The sequence below is a fragment of the Python bivittatus genome, unplaced genomic scaffold (genome assembly GCF_059951505.1).
Source record: "Python bivittatus isolate LINGU-HERP-01145 unplaced genomic scaffold, Pbiv_v1 ctg000850_np1212, whole genome shotgun sequence".
In the NCBI taxonomy this organism is placed as follows: Eukaryota; Metazoa; Chordata; class Lepidosauria; order Squamata; family Pythonidae; genus Python; species Python bivittatus.
This window is the reverse complement of record NW_028277112.1, coordinates 3,322,728-3,340,885: the sequence shown is the minus strand read 5'-3', so window position 1 is coordinate 3,340,885 and position 18,158 is coordinate 3,322,728. Positions and strand designations below refer to the sequence as shown.

At 38.3% G+C, this 18,158-nt stretch overlaps 1 protein-coding gene across 2 annotated transcripts in view; it reads right to left on the bottom strand.

Moving 5' to 3' along the window:
- Nucleotides 1–18,158, bottom strand: part of ARSB (arylsulfatase B) — a 75,362-nt gene that overhangs the window by 47,199 nt on the left and 10,005 nt on the right. For both annotated transcript variants that reach the window (XM_088130080.1, XM_088130081.1), the window contains exon 4: nucleotides 16,404–16,611. In XM_088130080.1, coding sequence (XP_087986206.1) covers nucleotides 16,404–16,611 — 208 coding nt within the window. The remainder of the gene's footprint in view (nucleotides 1–16,403; nucleotides 16,612–18,158) is intronic.

Genomic DNA, 18,158 nt, shown 5'->3' with positions numbered 1-18,158 from the left:
ACACCACCACAATGGATTTGGAATGAAACAAACACAATGTGCCTTAACTGCAGACTGTCAGCTTTAATTTGAGGGTATGTACATCCAACTCAGGTGAACGGTGTAGGAATTACAACAGTTTGCATATGTGCCTCCCACTTGTTAAGGGACCAAAAGTAATGGGACAACTGGCTTCTCAGCTGTTCCGTGGCCAGGTGTGTGATATCCCCTCAGTACCCCAATTACAATGTGCAGATAAAAGGCCCAGAGTTCATTTCAAGTGTGCTATTTGCATTTGGAATCTGTTGCTGTCAACTCTCAAGATGAGATCCAAAGAGCTGTCACTATCAGTGAAGCAAGCCATCATTAGGCTGAAGAAACAAAACAAACCCATCAGAGAAATAGCAAGAACATTAGGCATGGCCAAAACAACTGTTTGGAACATTCTCAAAAAGAAGGAACGCACCGGTGAGCTCAGCAACACCAAAAGACCTGGGAGACAACGGAAAACAACTGTGGTGGATGACCGAAGAATCCTTTCCCTGGTGAAGAAAACACCCTTCACAACAGTTGGCCAGATCAAGAACACTCTCCAGGAGGTAGGTGTATGTGTGTCAAAGTCAACAATCAAAAGAAGACTGCACCAGAGTGAATACAGAGGCTTCACCACAAGATGTAAACCATTGGTGAGCCTCAAAAACAGCAAGGCCAGATTAGAGTTTGCCAAACGACATCTAAAAAAGCCTTCACAGTTCTGGAACAACATCCTATGGACAGATGAGACCAAGATCAACTTGTACCAGAGTGATGGGAAGAGAAGAGTATGGAGAAGGAAAGGAACTGCTCATGATCCTAAGCATACCATCTCATCAGTGAAGCATGGTGGTGGTAGTGTCATGGCGTGGGCATGTATGGCTGCCAATGGAACTGGTTCTCTTGTATTTATTGATGATGTGACTGCTGACAAAAGCAGCAGGATGACTTCTGCAGTGTTTCGGGCAATATTATCTGCTCACATTCAGCCAAATGCTGCAGAACTCATTGGACGGCGCTTCACAGTACAGATGGACAATGACCTAAAGCATACTGCAAAAGCAACCAAAGAGTTTTTGAAGGGACAGAAGTGGAATGTTATGCAATGGCCAAGTCAATCACCTGACCTGAATCCCATTGAGCATGCATTTCACTTGCTGAAGACAAAACTGAAGGGAAAATGCCCCAAGAACAAGCAGGAACTGAAGACAGTTGCAGTAGCGGCCTGGCAGAGCATCACCAGGGACAAAACCCAGCGTCTGGTGATGTCTATGCGTTCCAGGCTTCAGGCTGTGATTGACTGCAACGGATTTGCAACCAAGTATTAAAAAGGGAAAGTTTGATTTATGATTATTATTCTGTCCCATTACTTTTGGTCCCTTAACAAGTGGGAGGCACATATGCAAACTGTTGTAATTCCTGCACCGTTCACCTGAGTTGGATGTACATACCCTCCAATTAAAGCTGACAGTCTGCAGTTAAAGCACATTGTGTTTGTTTCATTCCAAATCCATTGTGGTGGTGTATAGAGCCAAAGATGTTAGAATTGTGTCGATGTCCCAATATTTCTGGACCTGACTGTATATAACTCTTTTCTGAGTGTAGAAGTATATGCCAATCAGAGTTCTGTAAAGAAGGTCCACTGATTTCAATGGAATTCACTATCACATGTTTATTTAGGAATGGAGCCAAAGTCTTATATCTGTTGCCAAAACCTTGTATCTACTGAATGAATACTCAAATGCTGCAAAATTGTGATTAAAGTGTGTGTGTATGTGTTTAGCCACTACAGGAAGTTTATTTTGAATACACTGTTTGGGCATTCCCCAAAGCCTTTTGAAACACTATGTTCTTTTAGAGCAGGATCTACTCATCTGATTTTTTTTTTTTTTAGTTAAGGATCTAATTGAGATGTATATTTATAATGTCTTCAAAAGGGCCAAGGAGGAAATGAGGCCACTCTTGCAGATGTTGGGTAGGAACTTCAAACAAACAAACCTCACTATCTTACACTCCTAGCAACATGAGAAAAAAAATCTTTTACAGTCACAAGTAAAAAGTCTGCTGGAGAGATAAGATTTTTGTTAAGGCTGAGGAAAATCTAGAATCTCTTTTCCTATAACAATTCTGACTACTATGCCTTTCCTGTTTGTGGATCAATGTCACTATTGCTGCTTTCATTTTACACGTGAGAAAGTAGGGATATCTGGGTGGTGGGTGAGTTAAAAAGTCAAGCTGGTGGCCACAACTGCATATCTGAAGCCCTGTCCCTTTTTATGTGCATCATATGCGCAATACATATAAAAAAAAGGTGTGCAGTCATGGCCACCAGCTTGATTTCCTGTGAGAAAAGCTACCTGTTCACATGAGGATGTGCAGCCGAAGGGTCTTTTCCAATTGCAGCCAAACAGGCCCTTCAGGAAATGAACCGGATTCCTAGCAAGGCAGCACTGCAGGAGAACAGCTTCCTTTAAAATAAATAAATAAAAGCTGAACCCCACTCTCTATTCCTTCCTTCCAAATATACTTCGGTCTGGTAAGGCTTGGGGGGTGGGTGGGGGAGAAGAGAGACGGAGAAGGGACCATCTCTATGATTGTACTTTTGGGGCTTGGGAATGGCTACCTCCCCTCTCCCCAATTTACTTGAGGTGGCAGGCAGGGGCTGCCCATTGTCGCTTACCCGACTCAAAATAAACAGAGCAATCTGGAGCTAATTCGAGCGGGATCAGGATATAACTGGGAAAGGCTTTAAGGGGGGTGGGGAGCGAAGGGGGGAGGAGGCGCAGGGGGTGAACAATGGCTCTGTGAAGCTGAACAGCAGCTTGGACAGGAAGGCTCTGCAGACAGGCTGGCAGACAGCTGTCAGCCATTCCAACAACATTTCCTGCAGCCAATGAAAACTGGCCAGCATCTAACCTCCGGAGCCAGCCCAGGAACACCAACAAAGGATTAAACGTTTCAGCATTGGCGGCCTGAGTGTCACGGACATAATTCAGTGTCAGGGATATTCCAGCTGCACGTGGCTTCTTTTTCCCCTTCCTCTCCCTCCCTCCCCCATTCACAAATAAAGAGCAGCTGCAATTAAAGTGCCGTATCTGCAAAACACAGGCCAAAAGCCAATAAACTGGCTTTATTTACTGTGAACTATAACTGGGTTCAGGCAGTCAGACATACAGTATGTACATCTGTTTTGCAAATCAGTGCTCTCCCCAGAGTGACATGTATTTTTAACTATTAAAGAAGCAATAAGGGAACACCAGACCAAAAAAAAATCAAATCTTTGCATTTAAATGTTCTACAACAGACCTAAGAATTATTCTGAAATAAATAATTCACACCTAAATACTGAGAATATTTATTCTTTACATGACTTCAAGTAACATCTAATGCTGATCAGCACTTAGTACTTTTAAACATTACAAAAATGACTTCTCAATCAAAGAATAATCTGTCCACCTATTTTTTGAATTTTTGAATTTATTTTACTTTTCCATTATAGTTTATGGACATCTGCACTGCCCTTAAGAGATGGATAGCTATTTCCACATATTCAGGAAGAAACTAACAGCAAATTCTACAGATGTCATATAACAGACCGATATAAGGTATAGACTGACAAATTATCATGAGTCTGATTTCATAAAGAACTGAATTCCAAATACTTAATATTCACATGCTATCTGAAGTAGATTTAGCAGAGCAGAGCCCTCACTGACTCTTTAGAAGTTTCTCATCCCACTTGAAACATATACTCCAAGGCCAATCTTCAAATATTCTCAAATATTTCTTTTCATCTGGACTAGGGTTTTACATGCCTACTTTTTGTTCAAAGTAAAGCTGACCCAATTTTGCTTTTTTAAAAAATGCTTAATGTAACAAGTACTTTGGCTGTTTCTGATTTTCAAGAATTCCCCAATTGGTTCAGAGCTTTACAATAAAGAAGCTAAGACACTTTGTCTCTAGAATTCTTTTTCCTAACATTTTTTTCTAGCAGCCACTGCAGAATATAGCACAAAGGCACTAAGGGACCATGTCAGGAGGACTTTCAGAGTAACTTAGCATCATACAAAAATGTATCGGTACCCATGGAAATTATATTCTCTTCCTCCCACCCCATCTTCATAACATAAATATTTTTAAGTACCCTCTTAAGCATACTTTTAGCTGACTGTTTCCTGACTTAGAAGCCATAGGATAAAGAGCCATACAAGAACTTTCTCTAATCTGATGGTCTCCAGATGTACTGTGAGTACATCACCCAGAATTCCCAGCCAATATAGCCAAAACTGTGTCCCCAAACATCTGATGCATTTAGGCCTGGAAATGGCTGCTCATAGTAAGGCTATTTCCATCCTACTGAGTTCAGACATCTGTTTCCCACATTATTATTCAAGTCCCAGACATAATATAGGAAGGTACAGAGGAAAATAATGAGAGACTTAAGGAAGGAGATAAAGAGGTTTTAAGAGAGAGGGGTTATGGAAAATAAAGAAGCAGCAGAATGGGAAGGAAGCGGTACAGACAAAATAGGATCAGGACAGATCCCTGAGTAGGAAACTTATGAGATTCACTAAAACTATTTTTTAATTCCTCTGTCAATGATCTTAATGCACATTAGGGAAAAACGTTTTTTCTTAGATAGCTTCATGCCCATTTTTTATGGGGACACAATCCACACAAAATATAATATTTGAAATGATCAGATAGATCTATGTTGTTCACTCATGACAGAAAGACTAATAATTATAATGTTATAGTAATGCCCATATTTTGCATTTCCCTTATTACTCATTTTCTGGGCTAGGAACCTAAATGGACAAAAAGCAAGGGATAGAAACAATTAGATGCAGTTAGGAGAGGGGGTCAAATGAACTTAAAAAGTCCCTGGATATATTGATGTGAAAACACAGATGTTTGGGGCAATGGTAGTCCTCGGCTTAATTTAATGTCATCCTCAGCTTGATTTTAAAGGCTGTTTTTAAGTCAGACCTCTGTAAAGAGCGAACTGTCTCTTTGCTGACAACCTACAATATGAGGAAGAAAAGCAAGGAAAATGTGTATGCAGAAAAAGAACGGAAAGCAATATAAACAAGAGTGAATGCCAACAAGAGAGTAGGCCTGCTTGATTCAATCCCATCTATCGTTGGCATGCACTGCAGTTCCCAACAGATTATTCCTGCAGGAATGTGGTCCTTGAAAATAAATTATACACGGTCTTCATAAAAGGACTTTAAATTGGTCTCCCAAAAGAGGAAGAGCCCATGTAATTATTTCAGCAGGGGTACATTGACATGAATTATATCCCATTGAAATAAATCAGGGAATGAAACTTAATGACCACATGATACATGGAACTTTGTGCTTTCAAACCTTCATTAAAGTGCTAAGCATTTTAATTTCCAATTAAGCACAAGAGAGAAAATACACATAATTTTTTCCTAAAGCCACACAAATTTGTAACTTAGTTATAACATTTTCTTGCAATTTATTCAACCTATTAAGCAAAACTAGCAGTATCCAGACAAACAAAACTGACTAGAACATTCTGTGAGAAAGAGGACATTTGTAGTACTCTCCAAAATGTTTTGTTTACATATTATCATCTTATCCAAAGAACTAAAGGTTTGTACCCTTGAGTTTTTTCCTTATTTATCCAAAACGTGTTATCTGAAACTGACCCATTTTGACAATACATAAAGATAAGATGGTTATGGTTGAAATGTCATGGCTAAATGTTAAAATCATTAGAATATGCAAGACTTCCAGAGTTTCAGAAATCACCTAAATGACCATTTGTAAACCATATAAGTTATAGTATAATTTTTCCTACCTAATATTCAGATGTTATATTCAAAATTATACAGGGATGAGCCATTAGCAAGTAGGAACTACTCTCATCGCAAATAAAAGAAAATACAACTCTCCAGGAGACACAGCTGTTATTGAGAACTCTAGGAAGCCCAGGCACCTGGAAAGCATCTGTAGAAATGAAAATTCTATTCAAAGTGAAACATTTTGGTTCAGTAGATTATCTATGAAGGAAATCTCTAGTAATATAAACCGTGATCTTAAATCATTGTGATGCCTCTTGAATACTAGTGAACAATTTGCAGAATGGCATTTTTTGTCTCTGAGTGAACTATCTCATTAATAAGGGAAATGTTTTGAAAGATTGAGACAGCAACTTTCCCTGTTTGAGACCAAATGCAGCTTGGTATCTCACTTTTTCCAGAATTCCCTCTACAAACTATCTAAACATCATACAAAAGAATGAACAAGCTGAATGTGCATTTTGTATCTTAGATGGCAAGTCACTGTAAGATATCAGATGTTGTGATAGGAAAGTGATATATAAATGCAGTCAATAATGGATGAAAACCTTTGCTTAGTGTTTATGCATTTGCCTCTAAAGCAAATACAGATTCTGCAACCTGATCTGCTTGGTATTTGTAAGAGCATACCACAATAGGCAGGTAGACATCTACATTGTCTGGCCTACCATGGAAAAGTAAATACTGAGCTGTTTATATTTAAGTTGCTTTGAAGATCATGCTCCTTCTTTATTTGGCCAACTCTTAGAATATATTAACTGTTGGCAGCTATTTTAGAAAGAAAAAATGGCTTAGGGCTTTGAGAGGATCAAACTTGCACAGCCCAAGAATATGCAAAAATTGTGGGAAATTATCTTTCTGAATTTCAAATCAAAGCTGGATTGGATTTAATACTATACATTTATTAAGTGAATTAGTAAAGTATTTAGAAGGGGTTTGGGAATAATCTTTCTAGCTTGTCAAATCTTTGAAAGTTTAGAGAGCTGTGTGGGACAGATGAGTAAGAACAAAACGAAAAGAAAAATATCCACAGAGCAAAGCCTGTCTTTTTATTTATTTTGTCAGATATTTTTCATGTTTTGCTACCACATATATTTGCCTGAAAAAGAGCTTATGCCATCTTTTTATGCTGGATCCAAATAATTGCTGGGCATTACATGCATCCTAGTTAATTTATTTCAGATAATAATTATAATCTAATAATTATAATCTCAAATCTGTGGCCTATTCAAAACATATTTTTAAGGTGGCTTTGGTAGTAGAAAAGCTCCATGTATCCGCAGAACTTCAATATCTTAGCCTTCTGACAAATTGTGATAATACTGATGTCAGGTTATCTTATCTGGCCACTGATATTCTGGGTTCTTACAAAAGTAATAACATTTTTATCCTGCCTTTTGGGGTGGGGATATTATGGATCCCCACCACCACCACCACCACCACCATCTTCCTACCAACATTCTTTTTTCAAAGGCTGGTCATGTTTCAAAATAGGCTCATGTTGCAGGACTTTGGCTCTATTGCCAATGCAAGTCAAAATCCAAAATGTTAGGCACAAAGTTGGAAAAAGATGCTCTAATGCCATCTAGAATTAAGTAGAATGTCTCCATCAGTGCTACCCTAGTTTATAAGCATAAACAGCATTATCTTTATTAGCGCATGCCAAGGGGGTTGCTATATGAGAGACGGAATGAATATTTGGCTTATTTATCATAAGCAGTTTGTAGCATTAAATGCAGTGAAGCACACAATGGTGAAATCTGACATAAACCCTGAGGCCTGATTAATCAAATAGTGACACAATCAAAGTTTGAATAGTGATGACAGATTGGCTTGTTACATGTCAAGGAAAAGGCAAGCTATTAATTAACTAGAAAATCATTTGCAGGTTTAAAATCTCTGCAGGTTTGTAGCAAGCCTCAACATTTCACTGTCGTCTTCCACACCACTTACAATATCTAAAAAATTATGAACACCTAAAGGTGAGGTTGCTTATTATATGGGGAAAACAACATAATTTCTTAAAGAATTAGAAATCCCAGAAAAAGGAGCACAGTGAAAATAAGCACTTCTTAAAGAATATGCTACATTTAATATTTATTAGCAAAACTGTCTCATGGGGCATTCAGAACTGTACACTGTATTCTTCATTTAACTCTAGCAAAGTTTGTATTAAGATACTATATTAGTGATCATATTTGTCTTAATATTTATTGGCAAGGAATTCACCTTTTTCTTTTGAGATAAGTGATTTCCCATTTTTAACTCAACATTGATCTAAGCACTCTCTCCTTTCAGATCATTTTTCTGAACTAAGAAAGGGAGGGTTAGAAAAATACCCTTCCTCATCCTTGCTTTTGGACTTTATTAGCCACTCAGAGGAAAAGAGCAAAATCCTTTCCAAAAATCTTCCCAAGTGCTCTTGCTACTTTGTACTGCTGTTGTTTTGCTGAAAAGAGAAATATATTTTAAGGGAAATAATGCAAGTGAAGAGGGACTGACAGTAGATGGTTATTAAGTTAATGTCCCCTTGGAATAAAATTTATCCAGCCTCCCCAACCTTTTTTAGATTTATGCACAGTGAAGTCCACCAACTTCTCAGATGGTTCCTCCAACCTCAAGTTCTTCATAGACAGACAGTTAAATTGGATTCCATTACTGCTAGCCTACATCCCCTGCTATATTCAGGGGAGCTGAAATATTAAATCCTGCTTCCAAACCTCAGAGTGCCTCTTCCAATGAGTATTTTGCTACCCATATGTCTCATTGTCAAGACATTTTCATGCATGTTGATGAAGGAATCTCAAATGCCATCTGCCAATGCAAAATAATTCTTTTTGATGTTGAACTTCGACTGTCAAGTCAGGGTACTGGAGGCGTTATTACTAAGCAATCCTTGAAAGCCAGCAAATGGTTCAGACTTCCTATATTTTCTGTTGTTTTATGCAACCCACAATCTTTTGCATCTTATGATAGATTGGGATGTTATATAGTGTAGCTTTGCACACTGTGCTCAGCCATGGTTTGTTTCAATCAATTTGCTGAATAAACCACAATTGACATGTTTTCACAGCATACTAAGCCACAATCTACAGTTTATAAACCACAATAGTTGGATTCACATGAAACATAAAACATTAAGCCAAAATCAAAGCAAATGCAATAGTGTGAACCCTATCACAAACTTTCTGCCCTTGGAAAAGGCTCTAAGGCTGCGTTCATGCAACACACTGAACCATAAACTTCCCCTCAACATGTTAGTGTAAAGTATAAGTAACCCATCTGATTACTATATACAGCAGTTAATATATTATGCAGACCCAGAAAATATTATTAGCAGCTTCCATCTCATAATTCTCTCCCTGTACTTGTGCCATAATGACACTGGCTGACATTAGGGTTGATGCTGAATGGCAGAGCGTATATTTTGCATGCAAATGGTCCAAACTTCCATTTTCAACCTCTACATTTATGATGTGAAACATCCCTGCCCTGTAGACAATACTGAGTTAGACAGGCCAATGGTGTGACTCCTTAACTGCATTTGCATGTCAAAATAAATGTGCTTAGTTTAACTATGGTTTGTTGAATAAACACAACTGGTTGGATTTGCGCAACATGTTAAGCATAAATCATGGTTTACAAGTTATAATGGCTGGAACTGTGCAACATGCTAAGCCAAAGATAACAAACCACATTTTAGCTTAGTGGAATGTGTGATCCCAGCCAATTTCCTATGTACACATTTTCCTTAGTCTGTTTCCTCTCTATATTCCAGGGGACATCTTGTGATGGATATGAATGGATGAGTTCTGTTCGAGCCTCAACCAGAAAATGGGCAAATTCAAATCAAATCATCATTTGGAAAACAAGAGCGTTGAGTCTCATAATTTGGGTTGGTAACATGGGATCCTACTAATATTTTTTGACTACATCTCCCAGTTTCCTACCATTGGCCACAGTGGCTGGACCTGAGAGCAGTTGGAGCCTAAATCCTTTGGAGAACACTCTGATGCCTCTCCTTGGATCAAAAGTAAGGGGAAAATCTTGGGGAATTGACAGTACTGCTTTAGGAGGATTATCTGTTTTTTTTTAAGCTATTTCATATTAGCATAATTTAGTTCCTTAGTAAGAGATTATGAGCTAAGAAATCAACAGCAAGAAGCACATTGTAACTGTATGAAAACAGGAACTGAGTCCATCTGCTGAGCCTGGAGTTTGGCTATATATATTAGGAACAATAAAAGGGACACTAATATGTCAACAATTATACTGGGTGGTACCAATGTGGAATGTCTGAAACATGTACTTATTTAAAAGACATGAGGCTATGGACTGAGTTTAAGCAAGGGGCAAGTCTACCAACAATTCAAGTTGTTCTTCTGTTCACATCAGCTTGGAGCATTTAGAACTGACTGCCAAAAACAGCAATGGAGGCCTGCCATTTCGATTTAATTATGATTTTTTAAACTGTGGGAGTGAATCCTTCCAGAACTCATAAAAAGGAAAGATTAGTAGTATATTTACTAGTTATGCAGCCTCTATGAAAGCTTTAATTCAGAGCTTGACTGAGCCACTTAATTTCTAACCTTGGGCATTCCCACTGAACTGGATGCTTGAACTTTTGTACCTCAAGGATTAAGCACCTCCCTCTTCTCTCCCTTTCGGTCTTTGTGTGTTGTGTGTTTCAATGCTGTCCATAAAGAATAATTTCTGTATATTCTTCTCCAAGCAAGATTAGCTCCTTCCCACTCATCCTACTGAACATTTTAAAAAAATCCATCAGAAACCTATACAAGCAACTTCTATATATTGAAGAATTCTGCTCCTCAGACTGAACTCCAAAATCACCCATACATTATGTATTTTAAAACTTTCATTTTAAAGCTTACTTGTGATATACCTGTAGAGTATCTACCTGACTCTCAGCAGTTTTCAGAAAAATGTTAATATGCTGCCAATGCATGACTACACCATTGCACATTTCAGTATTTTAAGCATTTAAATTATATCCAATCCAATCCTGAGTTCATGGACACACAACAAAAGCAAAAGTGTTAATCTTCTTTGAAAAATTAATCACTTTGTTGAAATTCCTCTATTTTCAGATCCATCTCCAAACAGGTGGGACTACAAATTTTCAAGAGGCCCAAAGATTACAATAGGCCTATAGGGGAGGGATGTTCTCTACTGCTGGGAGGAACAAGACTGAGAAGCGATCAGAAACACCTTTTTTCACATTCTTGCTCTCTTTAAACTTTATTACAAAGCCAGTAATAAGCTTTCTGACCTCAAATATCACACTGGGGGAAGCAGGAACTACAGATCCAGCAAATCTCACCAATGAAGTGACTGTAAGTTGCCTATTTGAACTAGCAAGGTGATAATGCTAACTTTGATTATTGTCACCACTGTCCTGTAACTTAGGGGGACTCCAGTATTAATAATTATACCCAAGATCCATGTTTGCTCCTAGAATTGCTCTCTGTGTACAATAGTGCTGGCCGTCAAATACAGTCAACAAAGAGATAAAGCATCTTGGGAGGGAAGGAGGAAAGGGACCTGTGAAATAATTGGATCCCAGACTAACAAAAAAGGAACTCTTTTGTTTGTAGCTGAAAAAACAAGGCTTATGGATTGGAACAAGAAAGCAGTTCGCAAGAATGGAAAATTGAGGACAACATACAAAGCAAATACTTAGTAAATAACTGCACTTGTAACTTGTAGTAATATACCTAAAATTGAGACAGGCACACAAATAGTGTGTTAAGGAGGAACTACTTTTTTGCCATCAGGCAGACCAACTGGGTTTTTTTTTTAACTGCCAATTCTCATGATTCTCTTTCCCTCTATTTTCTGGCTGGGGAATTCTGGGAGTTGAAGTCCACACATCTTACAGTTGCCAAGTTTGAAAAACACTGTATTGGAAAGAAGGAAATTCATTCCTAACAGCAGTTCTTCAAACATGCTACCATCATTCCAGTTTCTTACACTGGCTTGCTACAGAAGATTATGGAAATTATGTGATAGCATGTATTACATATGTATATATTATGTTTATTTTATATATATGTATATATTATGTATGTATTATATTTTAAATATCTGAATGATAAGTGTTAAGTCACATGCAAACAAAGGGCAAAAATAAATGTAATGCTCAGTGTGTCTCCACTTCAAGCAGCTCAGGAGAGAGGATGTGTTCTTTTGCCATTTTATTCTCGTAACAGTGCTGCAAGGTAGATTAAGTTGAGAGAGTTACCATGAAAATTTGAACCCTGGATCTTTCAGTCCTAATTCAAAGGTGTAGTAATCATACAACTGGATTCATGATTTCAACTAGACAACTTACTCTCTCGAACTGTCACTACTGAAACAAGGATGGGGAACTTACGCTCCTCCAGATGTTGTTGAATTACAACTCACAGCACCTCCAACTAATACGGCTATGGTGAAGGACACTGAAAGCTACAGTTTGGCAGCATCTTGATGGCAATACATTTTTCACCCCTGCACCAGAAAGCCTTACCCAGACTATAGCAGCACACCAAAGAAGAACTGGATATTTACTAAATTGTACTAACTGTTGATGGAAGAGAACATACTCAGATTTATTTCACTTCATTGTTTTTCTGACGAGCTATAACAGTTACTTTTCAAAACAAAGAAAAAATGAAATGAAATGAAATGAAATGAAATGAATTTTTGACTGTGGAAATAAATAAATCTCATATCTTATAGCACCCTCTTCTGGAAATTATCAGATATAGTAGGCATAGCCTTCTCCATAGTTTTATGTTTATACTTGGAACACAGATTGTGCTGAATTTCTACATTTCACAAGGTTGCTAAAGATATAGTGCCTGTCAAATGGCTACCTTATTTATGGGTTTCCATTCCTTCGGTTAAGGATGAGCACTAAAACAGAAATTGGTCTTACTTCAATAGCAGAATCCATTTTCTGTATGCAAAAAGCCCTAGGTTCAATCTTTGATATCTCCTATCCAGAACTCAGGAGAGCTGCTGAGTTGACAATATTGAAATACATTATCTAACTCAGTGTAAGGCAGCTTCCTAAGAAAAAGGTACAAATCTATGTAAAGATTTGTTCAATTATCTCCTGTTTGGACTGTGAAAATTTTCCTGTTAATACTAAGGGTATTCTATGAGGGTAAGTATGATGCTAAATTTAAAAACTTATTTTTCCTTAAAAAGACGGATTCTTAAAAACACCAGGGATACCCCAAAAACATCTTAAAAACTGTACAAAAAATTATTAATGAATATATAACCTTCTGGTAGAATCCTGACGAATTTTATTAATACTTTACCTGAAGATGCTGTTAATGCATTTTAAAGTGTACCTGGACTCCTTTTGCCTATTTGAGAAGCACTTTTAAAACCACCTAAGTCAGCTCATGAACTGGAATGTTCTTAACATATATTTAGATCAGACATTTCTTCCTTCTTTACTATTCTCTCTGCTTGAAAGGTGGAGTATATGTGTCTCAGAAGTATGTCTAACTCAATTTTATTGGGTTTACTGCAAGGTAAAGTCTGGATTTTTGTAACTATGTCTCACTCACTCTGATGCAAGAGAACTTGCTTTTGAAACTTTTATGAAAGAAAGGAGAATTCTGGTGAAATGCTCATGAGTGATGCTCTTGCATGTCTTAGAGGCCCTGTGTGTGGTTTTATATGTCCTGTTTTTTTCTTGTATAATCATCTCTCCAGAATCGTAATAGGTAGGTTGGCCTTTGATGTTCCCTGATTTCTCCTGCTTCAAGAAGCATAGAGTGACATCAACAGAAAACTATAACCCAGCAATAACATTTTCCATTACTTTCAATAATTAATTAACCTCAAAAATGCCACTAAGAGAAATTAAAAAAGCAATTTCTCAAAGATGCTTAAATATGGGAGAAAAACAGAAGCTCATTTCATAGAGGAAGACAATTTTTGAGAAACTGCATGGCAAAATTGAGAAAACGTTACATAAAATGAACTGTTCATCCACATAGTAATAAAAACTAGATTGCAATATTATACTGTATTTAAGAAACTACCTCACAATGTCAGTTTTGTGAAGAATATGCCAGGATGATATTTCCATATATACTTTTACAACCCCTGTATACAGCAAGGTTGGGCAAAACTAGCACATGCCCTATAAACAATATTTAGTCAGCCATATTTTAGTTTACTATAAGTACACACATTAAGAAGGCATGCTAGTGAACAAGCTCGCAATACATCCATATGCCGTGAACAAACAAGTGTTGCAATTTGTATGTTGCACAACTGCATCAATTGTTTGCATATATTGCATCACGTCCAGGTGTTTGGGGAAAGGTGAAACATGTTTCCTAACTTTTGTAAGGAAAAATGGAATGCATGAAAGGAAGCCCAGTAAATTGCCAGACTAAAAAGCAATTTCAGCTACAAGTAGGATTAGTGACAATCATATTTATCCATGTAAGTACATTAAATGTTGCAAATTGCCTTATTATATCAGGGCTACAGCAAAGCAAACCAAGAAAAAATTGATTCAGAATTTTGTCCTTGATATCATACTTCAATTATCTACTTGTTATACATCTCCATCCCAGGTAATCTGAGTAATGCTGTGACTACCCTTTCATGGTGCCTGGAGGCTGTGGGGGTCTGGATGGGGAACAACAGGCTTCAGCTAAACCCTGGTAAGACAGAGTGGCTGTGGGTTGGGGGCTCCTCTGTATCCAGAAGTTTACCATCTTTGGTTCTGGATGAGGTGGCACTACCCCAGACAGACCTGTTGTGTAATCTGGGGGTCCTCCTGGACTCATAACCCCTGCTCAAAGAGCAGGTGGCAGTCATGGGCAGGAGGGCCTTTGTTCAACTATGTGTTGTGCCATTTCCTGGATCAGGAGGCCCTCCAGTCAGTCACTCATGCTCTAGTCATCTCCCATATAGACTATTGCAATGCACTCTACATGGGGCTACCCTTGAAGAGTATCCGGAAGCTACAGCTGGTTCAAAATGCAGCCGTGCGGGCAATTTTGGGTGCCCCAAAGATGGCATGTCACACCTTTGTGCACAAGCTGCATTGGGTCCCAGTTTGCCTCCAGGTCTAATTCGAGGTGTTGGTTATCACCTTTAAAGCCCTACATGGCATGGGACTAAGTTACTTGAGGGACCATCTCACCCCCATTATATCGACCTATCCCACTGGTCAAGAAGAGAGGGTATGCTGCGGACCCCGTCAACGAAAGAATGTTGACTGGTGGGGGCCAGAAGGAGAGCTTTCTATGCGGTGGCCCCTACCCTATGGAATACCCTTGCCCCAGAGGTGAGGCAGGCCTCTGCTCTCTTGATCTTCCAGAAAGCAGTCAAGACCTGGGTCTGCCAACTTGCATGGGGCGAGAAAAGGGGCAACCAATCCTGGGGATGGCTAGCACCTTGAAGATGCTCCCATATATTAATATCTTTTCGATCACCAGCACCTTGGAAGATATTATTATGTATGTGTTTGGTTTTATTGTATTTTTATACTATTTTTATTGCATTTTAATTAATATTTATTTGTTATTTTTATTGTAAACCACCCAGAGTCACTTCCTCGTGAGATGGGCAGTGTCCAAATTTGAAATATAAATAAATAGATAATACTTATGGTGCCACATTTCCTATAGATTTAATTAACTTCCTTATTTATTTAGATTATTTCTATACCACCTGATCATGTCAACGTCAGGTGATGTACAGCAAAACTATCAATAACAAACAACATCTAAAAGTACTCCTTCCCAACTCACATTAAATAAACACCGCCCCCCCCTCCCCCCATAAATAATATGAAAAAGTCACTGGATATTTCTTGGTAGGAGCTGAAAGCCTGTTGAAAAAATAAAGTTTGTAATGTCTTCTGAAACCCCAGAAGTGAAGGGGCCAAAGGTTCCTCTGTGGGGCAACATGTTCCACAATGGGGGAACTACCACGAAGGTGACCTTCCTTGTGGTCCATGCCCGTTTTATCTCATGTGAGGTTTGGACCTTAAGCAGGCCTTCTCTGGACGTTTATATAGGATGGTCAGAATCATAATGAGTAGGGTAGCCTCTGATGTAATCCAGTGCCAGGCCACACAGGGTTTTACAGGTAATGACCAGTACTCCAAATTGGGCCCGGAAGCCTACTGGTAACCAGTGCAGTCATTACTCTGCAGTAGCTATTTTCACAGCAATGTGGCCTCTGCATTCTGTACCAGAAGAACATATGAATATTGGCTAAGTCATGGTTAAAAAAAGAAATCCTAGTGTAACTGTAAACATGCAAAAATTCTTTTTTCACTTTACGACTTAACCCAACATGTATGTGTACTGGCAACATATCAGTAATCTGTCCAGAGAGCGAGAAAACACAGACTGAACTACCTCTTAAGCTGCATTTACACCAAGTCCAAAGTTAATGTTAAAAACCTTCTAGATTAATCTAGAAAGCAGAAAGAGCAAAACAGGCCAGAGTAACTTAAAGGTAAGAGAAAACTGCCAGTGTGTACCTATATATTTAATTATTCATTCTTACCTGTAGAAAAGATGAGAATGGTATTATCCCAAAGGCCATATCTCTTCAAGGCTGAAGTGATATTTCCCACAGCTTCATCCATTATGGAAACCATTCCGGCATATTTCCGTCTCTTTTCATCTTTGATAAAACAATATGGTTCTATGTATTTTTCAGGCACTTGAAGAGGCTCATGGACAGATTGCAGGGCAAAGTAAAGAAAAAATGGCTATAATACACACATGACCAAAAAAAAAAAGGAAAGATACCACAGCATTAAATGAAACCATCAGAAGAACAGATGATGTTTTCTTCTATGTCTACTGCCTTCCTTATGTTTCCAGTTGTCTAGGGTAAGAAATACTTGAGAAAATAGCTTCCATTTCCATTTTTGTGAAGTTCTGATAATGAGCATAATCTCTGAACACAATTTTTGTTTAGTTTAAAAAATTCTATATTTTATATATTTTTAAAACTATGTATGTATGTATGTATGCATGTATTTTAAAAAACCCTATATTTAGAATATAGAACAATGGCAGCTGAGTTAGAGGAACACGTTTGCTGGCGAAACTAATATTCATGGTATTCATGGAGAAACCAATATTCATCATTAAGGAGCCAAAGGCAGCAACCAACATTTATAATAAGGTGTGAATAGATGAAAGAGACCATTGGACCATGTGCCCATAATTTCCAACATGACTTCTGCCCTTCATTTTAGTTTTTGCAAAGGGAATCTTCATGAAGGCTCCACCTACAACTTAGAAATCCTGATTATCCAGGATTCAAAATGATATAAAACCCCATTATAGTTATATAAAATATGGTAAACGTGATAATGGACAGGAGAGAAACAGGAGCCTGTGGGTATGTAACTAAATATATGACCCCATTTGTTCCTTTCACTATGATCTGGATCCCACTTCACATTAGGTCACTAGAGTTTAGTGTGCTCTTTGTAAACCATGGTATGTAGCTTAGTATGATATGTGAACCTAGTTAACTATGGCTCAGCTATGAACCATAATTAAATAAACCATGCTTTAGCACAGGAATCAGCAACATGGAGTCAAAAAATGCCATGTCACCTGTGATGTCTCCAGATAGCATCCAGAACCCTTAAATAATAAAAATCATATTTATTCTTTAAACTATCCACAATCATGCAAGATTGCCAAACTGCATGAGATTTTAATGTTCCTATCTAAACTCTCATGAATTTGGGAGTGAATCCCCCAAACACCTAACATTTTTAGCCATTTTAAATTATTTATTTACTGGCACCTGCACCATCATATAAAACTGTATAATGGCACTCCGTGCCTGAAATGGTTGCTAACAGCTCTTAGTGCAATGGAAGAACCCAGTCTATTATTCCTTTTGGAAATAATGCACGTTTAAATAAGTTACTTATCTATACCGGTAGCCCACGGCTTACGTCCATTCATTCAGCGACCGGTTCAAAGTTATGGTCGTGGTGAAAAAATGGACATACGACCAATCCTTGAAGTTCCGGCCATAGCAGCACTTCTGCAGTCATGTGATTGCAATTCAGGCGCTGGGTGCTTGGCTGATGTTTACGTCGCATGGAGCTGCACTCATGTGATCGCCATTTGCAACCTGGCAGGGAAGGTTGCAAATCACTCTGGTAAGCCGCCCCCCCGGCTTTCCTGCGCTCATGCTACACCGTGCCCTCTCCCTGGGTCTTCCTGCGCTTCTGCTGCACTACACTCTTGTGAGGGAGCAAAGTTTGGAAAAGTATCTGCATCTAGG